General features: G+C 31.0%; 2 protein-coding genes across 3 annotated transcripts; both read right to left on the bottom strand.

The window, feature by feature from the left end:
• Positions 1 to 1,475: 1,475 nt before the first annotated feature.
• On the bottom strand, positions 1,476 to 14,553 carry LOC124941492 (E3 ubiquitin-protein ligase BRE1-like 1). Its single transcript, XM_047481831.1, has 19 exons — positions 14,103 to 14,553; positions 11,613 to 11,774; positions 11,412 to 11,499; positions 9,916 to 10,104; positions 9,656 to 9,811; positions 8,633 to 8,823; positions 8,427 to 8,510; positions 8,194 to 8,313; positions 7,528 to 7,714; positions 7,268 to 7,428; positions 7,124 to 7,195; positions 5,775 to 5,851; positions 5,382 to 5,576; positions 4,607 to 4,679; positions 4,429 to 4,515; positions 3,042 to 3,179; positions 2,678 to 2,880; positions 2,437 to 2,602; positions 1,476 to 1,780 (listed from the first exon to the last, which is right to left on the bottom strand). The coding sequence occupies exons 1-19, from the start codon at positions 14,202 to 14,204 to the stop codon at positions 1,649 to 1,651; spliced, it is 2,583 nt and encodes an 860-aa protein (XP_047337787.1). The 5' UTR covers positions 14,205 to 14,553; the 3' UTR covers positions 1,476 to 1,648.
• Positions 14,554 to 15,826: 1,273 nt separating this feature from the next.
• LOC124942365 lies at positions 15,827 to 19,121 on the bottom strand. 2 transcript variants are annotated; one of them, XM_047482853.1, is made up of 4 exons: positions 18,781 to 19,121; positions 18,609 to 18,714; positions 17,473 to 17,786; positions 15,827 to 16,101 (listed from the first exon to the last, which is right to left on the bottom strand). In XM_047482853.1, the coding sequence occupies exons 1-3, from the start codon at positions 18,970 to 18,972 to the stop codon at positions 17,482 to 17,484; spliced, it is 603 nt and encodes a 200-aa protein (XP_047338809.1). In that variant the 5' UTR covers positions 18,973 to 19,121; the 3' UTR covers positions 15,827 to 16,101; positions 17,473 to 17,481. The 2 variants fall into 2 exon arrangements, with proteins under 2 accessions (XP_047338809.1, XP_047338808.1); XM_047482852.1 differs by lacking the exon at positions 15,827 to 16,101 and having other exon boundaries at positions 17,312 to 17,786.
• Positions 19,122 to 19,332: the final 211 nt, after the last annotated feature.

The raw sequence follows: 19,332 nt of genomic DNA, 5'->3' as shown, positions 1-19,332 counted from the left end.
GCAAACATGACATTTAACATCATGTAACATCATTAAAAAGCATAAAAGAAGGGAGAAGAAGTCTTACAAAAAAGGAAGGAAATCTCATTTCCTAAAGAAGACTTCATTATGTGGAAAAGAGTTCCTTCTATAAGAACCTAACCTTATGCTTTTTTATTTTTATTTTCTTTTTTTTTAAGTGGGGAGAAATAAGTGCATCAAACAACTGCTTTTGTCTCCCAACAAAAAAAAATATATTATAAATAAAAGCACGGTTGGTATATAGAATATATTACACATCTGTGTAAAGAAAAAGATGATAAAATATACAATTTTTTTGTGCCTTTAATCTCCTTTAGAAAATAACTTCATTCATGGATTTCATAAACTTTAGTATCATAACTTGACTTACAAGAAATATAGCTAAATTGGGCCTTTAATTTTGTTTTAAACTATAGAACATTTTAATTAAATTTTAATAAGATAACAAAAATACGCAAAAACAGTACAAACCAAGGAGTTACGTCTTGCCTAAATGAATTGAATAGGCCGGAAAATAAATTGTTGTAGAATTGTATCGTTAACACAACATAACTCCATTAGTTAAAACTTAACATATATATATATATATGGTTTAAGGATTTTGGACATAGGGTGAGGCGACTTAAGCAGACGAATTTTACCTCAACTCCTCGAGTCCTTTATATGAACTCCGTAATTTTAAAAGTGATGTTGAATAGGTATAATATAAAAGTGTAAGAATATATTTTTTACAACTAAGGCCCAAAATAAAAATAAGATATAAGGTAAATAATTTATTTAAAACCGTTAAATATTAACAAATTTGTAAAATAGTAAAAAAAATACTTTAAATAATATTATTATATATAATTCAATATAAAATTAATTTAAAAAACAATAATAAACAAATAACATTAAAAATACAAGTTATAATTATAAAAAATATTTATTTGAATAAGTAATTTCTTTTTAATATGTAAAATTTACTTTAATTTTTTTTTAAATAGTATAATATCATAAAATATAAATAATTTATAAAATCGTAAATTTAAAACCGTAAAAAATTAACTAGTTTAAGAGTTACATAAAACAAACATATTAAGATTTTAATCGAAATTTTAACAGAAAAAAAATACTTATTTCTGAAAAAACTCATTTACTTCACTACCAGAATGAATTTTTGTTTCATGAAAAAAACTTATTTTCAAAACTCTTTATGAAAAAAACTCTTTCTACTTCACTACCAGAATGATTTTTCAAATAACCTTATATACAAATGAAGTTCCAAAAGCCCATCAAATGCAATAGCAAAAATAAGCTTAAATGCAAACAAATATTATGAACTAGGTCAAAATAAAAATAAATAAATAAATAAAAATCTAGAGAAAAAAGAAAAAGGAAGTTATCAGAAACCCTAGCAAGCAAAATTCTCAAAAATCCCCTTAACCATAATTCAAATGAATGTCTACTACAAAGAATAGCAAAATTCAAAAATAATGAGCTGTCTTCAAAAAAATCCAATCAAAACCAAAATAATTCAAACTTTTGAAACTAAACCAAGAAATCTCCCTTAAATTCATTCTAATTTTTAAAACAATGAGCTACAAACTCATTCAAAGGTGGTCCGTCAAATTTAAGATTATGATTCTCAGATATAAATAGGTTTAACATCGTTAGCTCCAAAACTTGTAGCACAAATTGGGCATTTTCGATGTCGTGATTCAATAACTCTTTGGATGCAAGGATTGCAAAATAGGTGGTAGCATTTCGTAATAACCACCTGCAAATTCAAGGGAAAAAAAAGGTAAAAATAAACACACTGCAAGAAGCCCTTTGGCAGACGAGACAAAGAAAAAAAATTGCCCGAAAGAAGATTAGGGTTCTAAAGGGCCAAACACATTGTTATTGTTATTCTTATTCATAATCAATTTGATGGGATTCTTGACTTATCACCTTAATTTAATAACAAAAACATATCCCTTAACCTAAATGACTAAGTTCTTATTTTGAATTAAGTTAATTTAATAATTGTGAATTAAAATTACTTAACTACAACTCAAAACTAAAGCTAAAACAGTTCAGCAATCAAAAGACGACGTTAACCCTCCAAACTAATCAACTTACATAAAAAATATGGGAAAAAAAATGTATAATAATGATGTTAAAACTTAAAAGTTATCTTTGCTTGCTCAAATTAGATTACCGAGTTACTTAACTCTGTAATCAAGTATGAGCAAGACTAACTCCTAAGACTAATCAACTTACATCATTACAAGGGTAAAATAGTCTTTTAAGCTCTTTCCGTTCCACATTTTATTTGACACTTAAAATACAGTATTCAAAGTTTTTTTTATATTTAAGTTATTTGACACTTAAAATACAGTTTTCAATATTCTTTTCAGTTTTATAAATCGCACAAGAAAAATGTATACGCACCTCCTTTGGGCTTTCTTGACAAATGCCACATGTCAGTATTTCCTTGTACTCTGCGAGTTCCTTCCGAAGCTTTTGAACCACAGAGGATCCCTCTATTTCCGACTTAAGAAGGGAAGCTTTTCTTCTCAAAGTTTCCAATTCCTCTTCAGTTCTTCTCCTCTTGAACCTAATCAAATAGAAAATAAAAGTGACATTTGGTCATATAGGAAGAAGTCGAGAAACTTTGGATTTTCAATATTACCTCACTATATCCAGTTCTACTTGCATCTCTGTAAGACTAGTTCGACCAGATTCAACCTTCAATCGTGATGCTTCCAGAGACTCCTTCAGTTGCTGAGATGATTTATTCGTATCCAACAATTTCTTTCTCATGATTTCTAGGGTCGACGTGTTTTGATGCCTACCATCAATAAGTTTCTGAAGATGGTCTTTAGACATCTTTAACTGCAAAGACAATACTCAAATTAAAAAAAAAAAATACTAAGAATATTTTAGTCATTAACCCAAATAATTCACTTTTTCATCACTTTTCCAGAAAATCGGATTGTTTAAGAAGAACAAAAACTACATCAAACAAGCTCATGAGCTGGACATGCAAAGCATACCTGATCCTCTGTTCTTTTTGCTTTCACCTCATACAATCCAACAGAGGCTTTGGTTTGCTGATTATTCCTCTCCAATGTTCTTTTCTCCATAAGAAGATTGTCATTCAGCTGTCTTGCCCGAACTCCTTCTAGAACAAGCTGAAACACAGCCAAAAGATCTCTGGATCACAATCTATACGTTACATCAATCATTGAGACAGTGACTACATTTCTGTGATGGGTCGCATATTCAACTATAGAGAGGGCAGATACAACATCAAAAAACAAAGCTAACATGTCAATTTAGCCATGTAGACAAAATATATGCCATTTCACGATCATTTAGTCGTCTCATAGTCAAAATATTATAAATTAACCAAAGAGATTATGTATTGCAGAGCATGAGGAATCTATTTCCCTATTCTAGTTAGAGTCTGGTGTGTAACTCATATAATTCCATGTATTTCATTTAGAAGTGGTGGGGATTCAGCTAATTTATACATTGGCTTCTCTAGGATTTGGGGAGTGACATGCATCATTCCCAACCTAAGAAGACTCTAGTAACAATGAAAAACAAAACAGAGCATAAAGCATCAAAAGTTATAAAGCATCAAAAGTTATAAAGCAACTTTATAATGCTCCTAATTCAAAAGCAATATGGATAACAAGATGATTGCTAGCAGGACTCAGAAGGCTCCTCAGCCTTTTATTTCAGAATATTGTTTCCTCATCTTTAATATTAAACCAAAAGTTTAACACATTTGGGAATATTGTGCATAACCAGACACTTGGATAAATTTATTCAACGAAATTCTGGAATCAACCACATATAATTCCTACTAAAGAGCTTGTTTGATCTTCGTTTATTTGGTCTTTTTATTATTATTTTTAAAAAAACATTGTATGATGAAAAAGTGGGTTATTTGGGTTGAATTACTAAAATCTTGTATATAAAAATTTAAATTTAGATATTTTAATTGATGAATTAAGTGATTTGATAGTTGAAAAGATAATTATGTGATAGAGGTTTTTCTTTTCTAAAAAACCCAAACCCCAAGACAAACGAGACTTTAGAACTTCTCGGAACAATATTTACAAAACTTTTTTACGATATATATATATATATATATATATATATATTCAACAAAATTCAAAATTTATTCAACGGGTTGCTTGATAGTTGAGTTGGACAATTAACAACGGTCAACTAAAGTGTTCAAGACTTGAAACACACATTCTTTGTATTATTAGTACTCGTTTAGTATAACTCTTTGTACAACAACAACATTTTGAAAATGACAGTGAAAATTCATTGTAGTGTATTCATAAATCAACTAACATGGTATTGTGTTTGTGCCCAACCACCTAGAAATCCAATTCAGGATTTTGTACCAAAGAAAGAGTTTACCTTAGTATTGTAATCATCCCGCTCCGTTACTTCCTGCAAAAGTTGTTGGTTTTTTGTCTGTATGTCATCGTATGCTTGACCAATTGACTGAAGAAAGCAATCAAAATATTAGCCCTACAATATAGATGATATTTAAAAGGGGAGTTTTAGTTCCAGCTATAAACATAAAAGGAACAACCTCTATTTCAAATAAGTAGGCTTCATGTTCCTCATTTTTTGACTTCAAGACATCAGAAAGCCTAGATTTCTCCCTGAAATACCATAAAAACAATACTTAATGCACGAATCAACTCATAAAAACTAGAAGAAGAAAAAAAGAGAATTTTTGCAATTCGTTTATCACTCGTCCCAAAGACAACAAAACAAACGAGAATGAAAGGTTTTGGCTGTTAGGCTTTGTTTTTGTTTGGTTGCTTTCCAGAAGGAAAGCAGAGAATGCTGCAGATTCCATTAGTTATAATAAATAACGGAACTTAGTCAGCAACCTTTCTAAACTGAAGCAATAAAGACAGACAAATCATGAAACAATTTGCAGTCAGCAAAACGATTGGACACTGTAAAAGAAAGTTAAATAAAGAAGATATTAAACACTAAATCCAAATAACCCCTTATCCCATCATCAACCAAAATATCAAATTACCCTTTTTTTTATAACATTTTAAATACTAAATGCAAAAAATATTTTGTCATTTAGCCCAAATAATCCACATTTTCATCAAAGAAGTCTTTTTATAAAAAATATTTCAAAAAAGAAAATCAAACAAACTATAACTGATGGTTCATTTGATAATGAGAAAGAAAGAAATGACAACAGACAAGATCATGCTTGGAAGATATTTTTGCTCAAACACCAATGAAACTCAAGTTCTACTACATACACATTGGAAAGAGGAGGACCGGGTATGTGAAATTACAAATTCAGATGCATTTAAAATTTTGTTTCAGATCAGAACCTTTTTGAAGCTTCTAATTTCTGTCTCAAGTCAGCAATTTCAGCTTCGGCAGCTGTTAACTTTTGTTGAGAATGGCCTTCAGCTTCAATAGCAGCTTTAACGCGTGTCTCTAAATTATGCTCATTCAGAGCTGATTTCAAGATCTCGACTTGAGCCCATGCCTTACACTCAGCATCCCTGGCATCCTGAAGATCTCTGTAACCACATTAATCAAATTAAATGAAGATGTCCACTTTAGAACATACCAAGATAGTTATTAAGAGGAAAGTGGTTGGGAGGAGATAATATTGCAAGTATTCAGATTAATTATCCAATGTATAAATTATTCTAGTGAATCAGATAAAGTAAGATTCATTTTAAAAAAGTCAGCATTGCATTTTAGTATAAGCTAACCTTGAGTCAGTGGATTCAAGCGTGTACATTTCTAAGAAAATTTTCAACTCCGAATCACACTCTTTTAAGTCATCAAGCTGCAGTGAGAGACAAAATTATGAAAAGAAAAACGATTTAGAACTAAGAAATATAATATAAAGGGATTATAAACTAGCAGAATGGATATATGTTTAAAACAATAACTGTTTGGAATTCAAAATATCACATCACCAACTGCATGAGATCTACCATTTGAACCAGGTCAAACCAACAGCATTCCTCCATAGCTAAGTGGGAAGGGAATGAACGAGGAACAGAGGCAGGACTTAAAGGACACAAAGAAAAAAATACAGTATATTACATGTAAGGGTTATACTCTAAAATTAGAAAATTCAAATGTTGTCATCATAATAATGGAGACCCAAAAGTGAAATATCATCCCACTAAGCTTGATTCCATGAAGCATAATAGACAGCATAGAGTGCTATATTATTAACATAATCCTATAAAATGTAAAAGTTGGAAAGATAAGCCATGCTCAACTTCAATTTGGCCAATATGACCACTACTATTAGAGTTTGAGACATCAAATTATTTGCACATCTAGAGATAAAAATAAAGCCTAAATAGACTAGAAAACAATTAAACCTATAACTAGTCTAAGCAATCCCCATTTTTATGAATTAACGGTTTTGTCTACCAATTGAACTTATCATACAATTCTCAGCTTTATTGTACCAAGGAAGAGTTTAGGGAAGAAGATTATGAGAATTAGAGAAATCTTAGGAGAGGAATCAGATCTTTTCGTTTCCAAAATCTGTTACAACCATATGGCATGTATTTGTAATGTCATAATCTTTTCTCTTATCTAGTTTAATCTGGGCCTTTACTAGACTATTAGGCCTTTACAGGTGGTGGGCTTGTTTTATTTATCAACTATGGCTTAATAAATCATCTGGCCCGTGCTATTCTCAGATGATAGTCCTTTACTTGTCTGTTTGTCACGTGCACTGTTTCTTCCCACAGTTCCTCTCTTATTCATGTGCAACCATTAACCAAGTGAATGGGGACCTCATTTGCTTCAGTATAGAAAATGCAAGAATTATACTAAGCTAAAAGAACCAGTAAAAAATAATACACTTCCTAAATTTGAAAATCATGGTTGGAAAAAGAAAATCCTCCAAAGGAAGAAAGTGTTGAGTTTATAAAAATTGTTGCCAATTTGTGTTGTACATCAATTAATTTAACAAAAATAAAAGCAGATCCTTAAATACTGGGAAAAGTAATGTTCCATGCTTATCATACAATTCTCACTTGTCAAACTATATAAAAGGAATCTCATAATATACTCGAGTTTGGTAGTAACATACCATAGTTTGCAACTTATGAAGTTCAGCAACTTCTTCGGCTGATCTAGCTGATAAAGTTTCCAGCTCTTTAGACTGAAAAAATCAAACATTTTAGATCTCCGTCTTTTATCAATAAGTTGCACTACCTAGAGTAAACATGCATACCTTCCTGACAAGCACACCAGAAATAGATTTGACATCTGCCCGCAAAGAATGCACATCTGAAGCAGCTTCTTTGTATTTACTTAATTGATTCTGCATATTCCCCATTTCTTCAGGAAAAGAAGAAATCAGGGCCTTAAATTCTGAAATTACTTCTTTCCTACCTATAATAATATAGAATAAGTCAAATTCGGGAACCATGAAAAGTGTCGTTCTGCACATGAACAATGAATAGCTTAATGATACTATAAGTTTCACCATACCAGATTCTCTTGACGACTCTTCTAGCCTAGTCTCAATTAGTTTTCTTTCATCAAGTTGTTTCTGTATCTCAACTCCCAATTCCACTATTCTGGAATCAGCAACTACACAACTCTTCTGTAAAACATCCAAAATGTCACTTTTTACAGCTGTGTCTTTTTCAAACCACAATAGGTTATCTTTCGCAACCTGCAGTTCAAATTAAAGAGAATAGTTAGCATAAAGTGATACTTGGGCTTGGCCATGGATGTTCACAATCTGGTATGTATCCAAAGGTTGGGAATGGAATCATTAGACACGCAGACTATATAATGGTGAACTAGGTATCATCATCCATATTATTAATGTAAGAAATTCTTGATAATATGACACATCAATCTTTTCTTCTTGCAACAGTTTAAAGAGGTTCAAATCCCACCTCTTCCATTAGCAAAACTAAAAACTCCTTTCTTTATATAAAAAAAATTCTTGTAGACTTGAATTTAAGGGGAGACAGATTAAAACTTATACTTCTTCACTTTGGAAAATGAGGAACTCACATTTGGTAGAGATAAAATAATTCACTTAGAACATGTCCAAGTTGAATATTCCAAGATGCAGCATACAATCAAACTCAAGTAACCATGGATTACCAAGAAAAAAAATGTGATTGCTGACCAATTTAATACCTGCAGTTTTTCAAATAGGGTTTGATAATAGAGGGCATCTGTCTTTGACTTTGCAAGTTGCTCCTTTACCAAGAGAAAAGCTTGAGATGAGGAGATCCCCTTTAAACTCTTCAAAGTGTTCTATGAAGTTGGTATACAAATTCAAATTAAGAAAATGTAATTAGTAACAAATGGAGAAATAGGATTTTATTAATTCATGCAATGCAATACGAGGGGAAATATGAAATCTTAACCTGAGCATCAGAGAGTTGTTTCAGAATTCTTATCCGTTCTTCATGCAGATGTGTGAGTTCAACTAACTGACCAGAGGCTTCATCCTGTAAAGAAGTTAAAACCAACTGAGCAATTACCAGCTTTCTAAAACCCATACATCTTATTTTTCTTTTCCATATATAGCCACAGAAAAATTAAGGGGAGAGTTTTTCAATCAAGTAATTACCAGCAATTCCTTGTATGCAGACTCCATATCTTGCAGATCTTTCTGTTTATCTCTCGTCTTATCAGCAGAAACAGGCTTATTTGCCAAATTTAGTATGGGAAAAGATGAAATTGTTGCATCTCTTCCTGCTTTTACAGCAGACAATTTAGAATTGCTTTTCTCTAATTCAGCAATAAAACTCTTCAGTTCACCTTCATGAGAAGAAACATACCTTCTTTAGATCTTACACAGTTTCATGACTTCTTGGCTATCAAAGGGAGGAAATACATTGATAAAAAATCGTATATTTAATTATCAGTGGATTCTTATGAAACAATAACTTCATAATCTATAGGGCTAACGATGGATAACCACCACCAAGATGCATGCCATGATCTTATATGGATACCAATTTTTGTTCTTAAATGTGCTGACACCTGAACTTCGGATGAGTATTTATCATATATGACTCAAAAGTAGTCAAAGGCGATCACTTTTTTGTATTACTAATGAGAAACTCTACAGTATACATTACCTGTCCGTTGCCTGAGGTCTAACATTTCTACAGGTGGTATTGATTTGTTATAGTTGTTACTGATAAGGAAAGACAAATGGCATCATCTTACAGGAAACCTATCATTTTAATGTTTCGTGATTTCTCAGAAAAGAGACTGGTTGAGGGAAATTTTGGCATATTTCATTGGTTTCGGGTTAGGTCCAGCTGAAGACTGCAGTATCCAACTTCAAGGTCACAAATATGAGATTCTCCTTCCAGGTGAGAATTGTCAATATTAAAAGTGACTGCACAATAAATTCATGGAAACAAGATATTTCCCAACAACTAATAATTGAACACAGCCTTACACCCATATTCTTTTAAGAGAACAAATCAACGAGAAGATGATCCTCATATATAAAAGAAATTGTTCAAATAGTTGTCACAGAGAAAACATAGGGCACAGTATAGTACAGTTGATTTTGGACTAATTCAATGGACAATAATGATTCAGTAAGTAAAATTCATTTCAGAGACAGGTAAGTTACCCTCCAACCCTCTGATAACAGCTTTATTCCCTGTATCAGTGTCTCTATGAGTCTGCAACTCTCGCAACAATGATTTATGCCTCATAAGTAGATCTTTCAAAATACGTCTAAGATTCTTGATCTCTTCCTGTAAAGTACTGAATGCCTCTTTCTTATCTGTATAAAGGAAAAAATATATTGGGAACTGAACTTACAACAGGTTTTAAAATGTAAGCATTAGACAAATAGACAATGTTAGACAACTGTCCAGCAAACATTACCATCTTCAGGAAGCACTTTCATAGCTGATTCATGCAGACTATCCTTACAAGAGAATAGAGTCTCCATTGTTGACTCCAAGTTGCGGATTATTCTGCTAGATTTCTCACAAAGCATTTTTGCATTCACCTCAATCTGACCGCGTGTATCAATTCCGCCAGTTTCTACAAGGAAACTAGGAGAAGCATTGTCTGCAACAGAAAATTGAAGAAGGAGACGAGAGAATCAGAGTGAATTTAGTCAGATAAGAGATGTTTCACTATATACTCTCATCATCTTACCATCTGCCTACTCAGCATAACAAATAACATAAAAGGAATAAAAAGGGAATCATAAACTCAGAAAGGACAGCTGTTGGATTATTTATATATTCTGATTTCAGCTTAGACGGTCTGGACTACAAAGGCCTTGATGTGGATTGTTTGGGAATATTTCCAAATATAACTCACTATCTAATCTACCAACACATCATTAAAATCATTAACCAAAATACCCTCCATTTCTTCCTTTTCTAAATTTAGTCATTCATTATATATTTGTACCCCTAATGTCTTTTTACTCAAACAACCCCAAATAACCTGGTTTTTCATAACCTACATTAACAGGGTTATTTGAAATAACCAGGTGGTTATTATTTCAAATAACCCCAGATCAAACAAGGCCCAACAGATAGAGGAAACGATCAGGACCCTTCATTTCCATGATGAATATTAGTCCTCCATTAATAAGACAAGTGAGTTAGGGTTCCATCAATCCGGCTAAGAAACATGTACAAGGAAAAGAGCAACCATACCATAGGTCTACCTATTAAGATATTTTTGAATGCAAATTTAATTTTGAAAAATAATAAATATTCACCTTATTCAAGGCTCTTCTGCAAATAACTGAAACAAATGAGATCATATATACAAGTGAAAGCTTATGGACTTATCTACGACAAAACATGAAAGTGCAAAAACCCCTTTATACTTTTTTCATTTATTTATCAAGCTTTGGATGCCCATTACAAATTGCATAATCTCAATTGATAGGTATTCTAACCAAACAAATCTCTCTAAGTGAGCATGCCTAGTGAAGAAAGCAGCTGAAGACAGAATGCTCAATTCTACCTAAAACAATAAAACCTTGACCAAGCCAATCCTGCAAAACTTAAACTTACCTAGATACGATCAATAAATATGCCAAAGAAGTAATAATTAGAACAGAACAATCATCCAGTTATAGCAATATAATAAATATTTGCAGGATCAAACAGTATTCTCAAACTATTTCAACAAGGACCTCATGCCTTCTTCTAAAGGTAATAGCAATGAAGATCATGACAATCCAAATGACAGAAAGAATGAACAAATCAAAAAAGATCCTTTTCATAGCAGGTCTGTGAAAATTGAGCAGAAATGACAATTGATCAAACTCAAAGTTAGGTAGCAGTAACTGAGAATTTTAAACACAGCCCAACTTGATGGAAAAAAGAATAACAGAAATATGATAGCCTCACCCTTTTCGTTCAATTGATTCCTATGATCATGTTGACTGCTCAGCAAACCCTTCATTATAGTAGAACGTGACTCACAACTTCTAAAAAGCTAGTGTATTAACAAAACAAAAGCAAGGGAGAAAACAAAGAATTGAGCAAAGTCAGAACCATAATTCTCTGTTAGCAAAACATAAGAGAATTTAACATGATGAAAATAGTTACCTCCTCCATAGACTTGTTTATCATAACAATTATCTCGTCATAGGGTTGTTGCCTTTCAATCATTTGACGAATTTTACGCTCTAGTGCCATACGGTCCATTTTCAGGCATTCCAGTTTCTGGGAAAGCTTTTGATTTTGATATTGAAGTACTATAGTGTCAATCTGTCAAATATATCACATCTATCGTCAATCATACACCAAACATCACAGAAATATAATTCTAGGAGGTTGACAAATATAACAATCATTTTCCAGAGATTAATTGAAATAAGAAGCACAAACAATCAATTGAATTTCAAAAACTAGCATCGCTGCAATGATGATGAAGTCAAATTTCAGTTAAACATCTCTCAAAATATCTCGAAGGCACAAAACCATCTAAGAGACTGGATAGATTTCAGTTTAAAAAGCTCCTAGCATCTAAACATGTTTTCGTTCACGTAAAGACAAAGCACAGTATCTTGATTCAGAGATCTAAGGGAATGGCCACCATGCGGCGCCGAAAAAAAGAACCTACTATGAAAGGACGATTACCTTGAAAAGTTCTATTAGGTCAAGGAAATCACTACTTTGCAAATAAGTTCTAAGCCTATATATAGAGTTTGGGGAAATGATAAATGAGACGTATATATACAGCCTAATATACATCTTTTATTTGTATATTCTCATTTAAGGCCTTAATTAAAATCATAGTAAGTACTTTTTCCGCTTTCCGATAAATCATTTCCGTTAAGGCCCTCATTCAAATAAATACTTACTGATTCTTGAAAATTATTATATAAAGTAAAAATCGCTGCCTATGTATTGTAATTATTATATACTCATTTAGGTCATTGATAGATATCAAACACTAGTTACCCATTTTGTTCTTGATGTTTTAGAGCCCATACTCACAGTCACAGAACATCTGGATTCTAACATAAGGAAGTATATAGAACAAAGACAGCATCAGATAGATATAAAAAGGCGCAAACAGAGTGAATTATATTGAACTTTTCAAGTGACTGGAGTCTTGAAATTCATTCAAAAAGAAGAACAGACATCCAAATTATATACTTTCCTCATACACCAATCTTTATACCCCCCACTAAACTAGAAAATGCTTGGCATATGAATTTAATCCTGCCATCTTATTTGGAATTTGGTCAGCAAGATGTTCATGCAAAATTATTAAAAAATAATAATAAATGAAAAGTTAAAGCATGTGTCAACGTGGAATTAGTTGCCACGCAACAACCTTACAAAGAACTTTCCTTAAAAACTCAAAACTCCAATATATTGTAACAATTTGTTATCAAAAGAAATCAAGGAATTGTTTGGTCACTTTGATGAGGGGTGATTTTGAGATTTTGGACATATCAATCCAAAATCACGTATACGAAATAGTAGTTTTAACTATTAATGTGATTTATTATAAATTTATAGTCCAAAATCACATCATATAAAGAAACTTTTATCTTTTTATTTAATATTTTAGCATCACAAAATTTATTCATAAGCTACATAATCCGCTATCTCCTACAACTTAAACAAGGGTAGGTATACATTTTTTTTGTTATCCACTTTGTCAAAATTCCTTTTTTACAGACAACATAGATGAGTAATAACTAATAGAGGAAATTTAATGTGTAATCGAAAATGTACTCTAGGCCATACTGAAATTAACACAAATAAGATAGCATCATAGACAAGCAATTGATAACGATCAATTATTTGAACAGAAAAAACAATCAAATCAAAGTTTGCAAAATTTACAAGTCCTTAACAAAATGATAAGTCTACTAGTAATCCCTTGAAGAAGACACCATTTTGTCCAACAAATTCCGATTATCCTTTGATTGATTTGGGTTTAATGGAAAGGAAGTAATAGTAGGCTCTCCAAATCAAATAAAGCCTATACAAGACTTAAGATATGATACTTTTTACTTTCTTTCTTCTTTCCCCTATTGCCAAATGAGGAAAAAAGAACACAATGCGCCGTAGGATAGGGCAAGTGTTCGATTCTATTTTCACATAGCCATGACTCATGAGGAACTAAATGACGTCTTTAACCTTCAACTCGTACTGGTTGAAATAGAAAAGGATGTTGTAAAAGGCATTCACAAATTACAAACACTCTCAAACATAGTCTCAGCCCAAGATTTCTCAGCAAATCTCAGGTCCTAGTCCCTAGGTCCTATCGCTTAATTTATCCAAATGAAGAAATAGTTGTGCTTGGATCACATTTCAATATGTGATTTAAAATGGAGAATAGATTATTCTCACACTCTCTTTGAGATGTTCTTAGTACATTACATTGCAAATTTGCAATAACCCCTTATACTAATACATAAATTTGAGCAAGAAAAAGCTATAAATGGCACCAGAAGTACAAACTAACTCATCATTCATACCATTTCACAAAAATTATGACTGTAATCACTAAAAAAACAAGGAATCAGTAAAAAGTACAGTGTATAAAATGAACATAAAGAACTACTCCAAAATCACCTTCTTTTCTTCAGATACAGGTTGTTTCCTATTAGAAGTAGTTGAATGTGAAACTGAACTCACACTCCGTCTTTTCCGATCTGATTCACCGGTGCTCACCATCGTAAAACCCTAATAATCTTCTGTATCCAACTTCAGAATCAAAACCCAGAAATGTTCGCAGCTCAATCAGCAAAACGATGTAATAATGTATATCAAATATAGCCCAGAAAATCTATAGTGCTCCTGAATCATAAATCATCAAACTTTCAATCCGACTATCAAACTGAAATGAATCCCTAATTGAATTATTTGAAACTTCTATCAATTGAAAACTCTAATTCCGTGCTTCTCTTTCACTCTGATCATCCTTCGTCTTCATCATATCACTGAGTTTTTCTGAATTTTGATTTTTCCGGCGTATGATCATCATCTCATCGTTGATGAAGGGGAGAGAGAATTCTTGGTTTGTTTTTTATTATTTTTTTGAAATTATAATAATTAAATTTGTTAATATAATATTTTTTATAATTATATATTTCAAATTTAAAAAATAAAAATAAAAGGGTAGTCTGTATTATGTGGAAATGTTTTTGATTATTATTGAAATTTTATTGTATATGTTATTTCTAAATTTGTTATAAGAAAAAAATGGTAAATAGTCTACCCAAATTATTATTTTTCCAGTATTGTTTTCTCTTATTTTTGTAAAATTATAATAACAAATTTATTACATAAATATTAAAAAAAATTGTTAATATAATATTTTTTATAATTATATATTTCAAAATTAAAAATTAAAAATAAAAGTTTTAAAAGAAAAGGATAGTCTGTATTATGTGGAAATGTTTTTGATTATTATTAAAATTATTACTATTTAAGTTATTTCTAAATTTGTGATAAGAAAAAAAAACAAATTATTATTTTTCCTATATTGATTTTTAACAAAATCTGTACTTGTATAATTGTATAGTACAGATTACATATATCCATTGAAAAAAAAATGTAATCTTTGTAGTTTTAATTAATTTTTTCTTTTTACAAAAAAAATTCTGTTGATTTTGAATTATCCCAATAATCTTAATTTTATTATGGTGTCAAAAATAAATATTTTAATTTTTGAAATTTTATTTTTATGTAATTTTATAGTGTGTTTGTTTGAGTTTTTTATAAAAATTTGGTCAAACACGACACTTAATCTATAAACAATACTGTATTATTCTTTAATAAAAAAAATATTTTATCATTAAAAATTAATACATTTAAACTTTTTTTATTAAAAAATATTTAATTTTCAAAATCAACATTATTTCAAGAATCTGTGTTTATTATAATTACTAAAATATTTATATATTTTTGACATAATTAACTAATAGAAAATATAATGTTTAAATAATTTATTTTAAGCAAAAAATTATTAAACTTATTTTTTATTTTTTTAAACAAAAATTATCTCAATAAAAAGCATCATTTAACAAATTCAGAATTCTAACACAAAATTGTGAATTATGCTAATTTCCTAAACAAAATATTAAAAATATATAAGATTCTATTACCAATAGTGTAACACAATGGAATAGTCTAATATACAATTCTTCGTTCAAACGAAAAATTAAATTCAAATACATCGTTAGACATATACAAGACATGAAAATTCAATCAACAATGAAAATTTCCGCATCAATTGTAACAACTTATCAATAAAAGAGTAACCTTTAAACAAAACAACAAAATTCTATGATAAAAAAATCCAATCAGTAATGAAAATTTTCACTTAAAATATCCCAACAATATGGTAACCCAACAACTTGTCTGTAATTGCCTTAGTTTGTTACCTTATTCTATCTTCATCTCTAAATTTTCAAATAATTTGAATTTTGTTTAAAAGTTTGATCCAATTCCAAAAAAACTATTTCAGTCTCATATCCTCAAGGATTCTCCACAGTTGGCTCCAAGACGAGATTCTCCAAAGTTGGCTCCATTTTGTTGCGACATTTCTCACTAAGTTTTACTACACTGTCTGCAACAGAAAACCAAGGAAGAAGATGATAAAATTAGAATGAATTTAGTTAAATGAGAAAGGATTAGTTTAAATCATCAACCAAAATAACAAAATATCAACCATTTCATCAATCTTCTTTTACACAAATAACCTGATAATTTACAACCTACATCAAACAGAGTTATTTGAAAATAACCCCAGATCAAACAAGGCTCAACAGGTAAAGGAAACGATCAGGACCCTTCATTTCCAAGATGAATCTCAACAATCCAGATAAGAACCATATATACAAGAAAAGTGCAACCCTACCTATTAAGATATCTTTGAATGATTACTGGCAAAAAGAATCTTTTTATATCAACTTTCCCACTTTGTAGTCCAATACATCTTTTTTTTTCATATTAATCTCTCGGCTACCATTACAGATTCCATTCGTATAGATTTTCCCCTAGAAGAGTGATTTGCATAACCCCAATTACTATGAATTCCAACCAAACAAGTCTCTCTAAGTGAGCATAAAAATAAATTGTTATTTTTTTCCTACAACCTATTCTTCCAACTCATTTTGCTTATTTTTTTCAAAAATTGTTTAAACTACATAAGAACAACATATGGTTCTTTAAATTTATCGAATGATTTGTCGTATCCTTAAACGAGAAATACCAGGATATCTTAAGATTCGTCATCAAACACCGAACTATTTGCAAATTAAGAAACATGTCAATCAAACTCAAAGTCTACTTCAAAACCAAACAAAAGATGTAAATTCAACCTACTATCCAAAGAAGTAAGTTTGGCATTCTATATGAGTACACGACACATCCTTTCAAAATCTAGTTAAATTTCCTATCCCTAACCTAAACACCGATAAATTTAACTCTTGTACAACATTCACTCCATGTTTATCTCTAATGAAAATCCATTACACCAAACCATTATGATCGTTCATGTATATTGAATTTAACCATTTTCCAACTCACCAAGTTCGAAATCCTCAAATTATCATGATCGAGTTCAAAACTCATGGAGTGCTCTAATACTTCTAACATTGACCTCCCATCATAAAGATTGTCGAATGCAAACAACAAATAGAAAAAACTAAATAAGACATTAGTCTATTAGGTCAGACTCTTGCCACTTAAGTTATACTGGTAGTTAAAACAAGTAACCATCTGAAATCACTAAAACAAACCTCATAGTCTCTATGTTCTTAATAGAAATTGACACGATAAAAATACAAAATATAATACATATTAAGAATCTATCTCCCACACTTGTAAGCTTCAATTAAAAACATAAAGGAGAAACTCCTAACATACATATCATCACATGACTTTTCAGCAATAGTTTCTCATGAAATTCATGTTGGGTTGAAAGCACAGTGAAAACCTTATGTAGTTATAATCCCATAGCTCTAGCAACCACAACTAATAGAAATACGACGCCTGATAGAAAATAGGTAAATCTTAGTGTATGCTCCTCCGATGAAGACGGTGCATGTTGTTGTTGTTGTTGTTGTTGTTGTTGTTGTGGTTTGTTGTTTGAGAAAAAGAATGTTTTATCGAGAAATGAGTTGAACCTCGCAATAAAATCACAAATAATGTCATTGCCAATGCTAAGAACCCACTCAATTATCAACATTCCCAAGTCTCTTTCTTTAACATTTGCCTTTCCTTGACCATTTGCCTTTTCTTTCCCCTTACCTGCTTAGTAACCAAAAATTACTATATATGTGATAGTATTATGTAAATAGAAACAACAATGAATTAAGAAAAACAAACCATATAAAGAAATGGCAATACTAAAAACATGTCACACAATGATCAAAGTGAAGATAGATCAAAATTTGTTAAGTCTATTTTCAATAGGTATGATTTGGGTTCTAAAAACTACAAATTATATAATCCAAGCAAGTGTATGGAAATAGGTGATTCAAGAGGAAGGGTATTATGATTATTACTTATTTCAATAGAGAAGATGAAGAGATTGTGACACTTACTCAAGATTCAACTCAATCATCTTCCTCTAATGGAGATGATTCAAGTAATGACAAAAACTGAAAAGCTTGTAAGAAGTTTATGGAAGATCTCAAGAAGTTACCTTCGATATTAATGAATTGTGCCTTCTTGTAGATTGTGACCCATTAACTTTTTATGATGCCAATAAATCCAAAAGGTGGAGATGAATACAATTGAAAAAGAAAAGAACCATACAAGGCATAAAGTTATTGGAGTCTAAATGGTGTAAAGGATGAAAAAGAATATGAAGGAGAAACAATAAGATACAAGGCAAAACTTGTGGGAAAATGTTACAAGCAAGAATATGGAGTAGACTGTCATGAAGTCAATTTTCTTGAATGTCATCTTGAAGAAGAGGCTTATGTTAAAGCAACCTTTGAGATACATAATAAAAGAGTATGCAAATAAAGTTCTAAGATTGAAGACAGTCTTATATGGGAACAAAAAAAAACAATTTCAAATAGGGTCACAAAATTGACATAAAACAGAGACTGGTGAAAGAGAAACCTGTAGATAAGAATCGGGAAAAGGAGTTCCTAAGAGAAGAAACTTCCTTGTTTGCCATTATAGCATTCCACACAGCTTTATCAGTTGCTATGGAGACAACCATTCTCTACAAAATAAACAAATGCTGTTAAATTTCCAAACTAGATGATAACAATAACAATGATCTTCGTACCAGGATAGGTCCCTCCTTCATCAATTGGAAAACATTGCAAACCCTACTTTCAACAGACGAAGAAAGTAGAGAAAATGGATTTGGGTAGCCTATAAGATCCATCAAACGCGGAATCCAATCACTGGCTTGGAGATCACAAATGGCTCTCTCGACTTCGGCCATAGAAGGAACTTCAACAATGGATTTGGCCATAGATCTATCAATGATTCTTCCTTCTATTATCGATCTTTTCTAGGTCTCTTGTTTATGCATAATGATAACCAGCTAAAGACAACATATTTATATATTGGCCGAGCTTTTTAGAGTAGATCCCACCTCCATTCTCTACTCCATTTCACCATGTTTTGATACTTAATCATAATAAAAAAAAAGTAGTTATTTCCAAATAGGAGTGATTTCGGAATTTTTATTTTTTTTCAAACATCATAATTTTAGGTTAAAAGGGTTGCCCACAAGCCCAACGAGTGTAACCCTAGTCTAGTATGATTATAAAAAAAAATCACGTTTTTCAAGGGTTGAGATAGGCATAAAAAACTTGAGGTTAGCTCTACA

This window comes from Impatiens glandulifera, chromosome 6, assembly GCF_907164915.1.
Source record: "Impatiens glandulifera chromosome 6, dImpGla2.1, whole genome shotgun sequence".
Taxonomy (NCBI): domain Eukaryota; kingdom Viridiplantae; phylum Streptophyta; class Magnoliopsida; order Ericales; family Balsaminaceae; genus Impatiens; species Impatiens glandulifera.
Note: the sequence above shows the minus strand (reverse complement) of the source record. Positions and strands in the feature narration are given on the sequence as shown.

Excerpts from the sequence above, each read along its gene's own strand:
- LOC124941492 (XM_047481831.1), bottom strand. The coding sequence starts at position 14,204 with ATGGTGAGCACCGGTGAATCAGATCGGAAAAGACGGAGTGTGAGTTCA. Across the intron at positions 8,511-8,632 it reads CTGCATACAAGGAATTGCTG|GATGAAGCCTCTGGTCAGTT; the intron begins GTAATTACTTGA and ends ACTTCTTTACAG. Across the intron at positions 5,577-5,774 it reads CTTGAATCCACTGACTCAAG|AGATCTTCAGGATGCCAGGG; the intron begins GTTAGCTTATAC and ends ATGTGGTTACAG.
- LOC124942365 (XM_047482853.1), bottom strand. The coding sequence starts at position 18,972 with ATGGCCAAATCCATTGTTGAAGTTCCTTCTATGGCCGAAGTCGAGAGA. Across the intron at positions 18,715-18,780 it reads TGAAGGAGGGACCTATCCTG|AGAATGGTTGTCTCCATAGC; the intron begins GTACGAAGATCA and ends TTTATTTTGTAG. Across the intron at positions 17,787-18,608 it reads TTCCCGATTCTTATCTACAG|GTAAGGGGAAAGAAAAGGCA; the intron begins GTTTCTCTTTCA and ends GTTACTAAGCAG.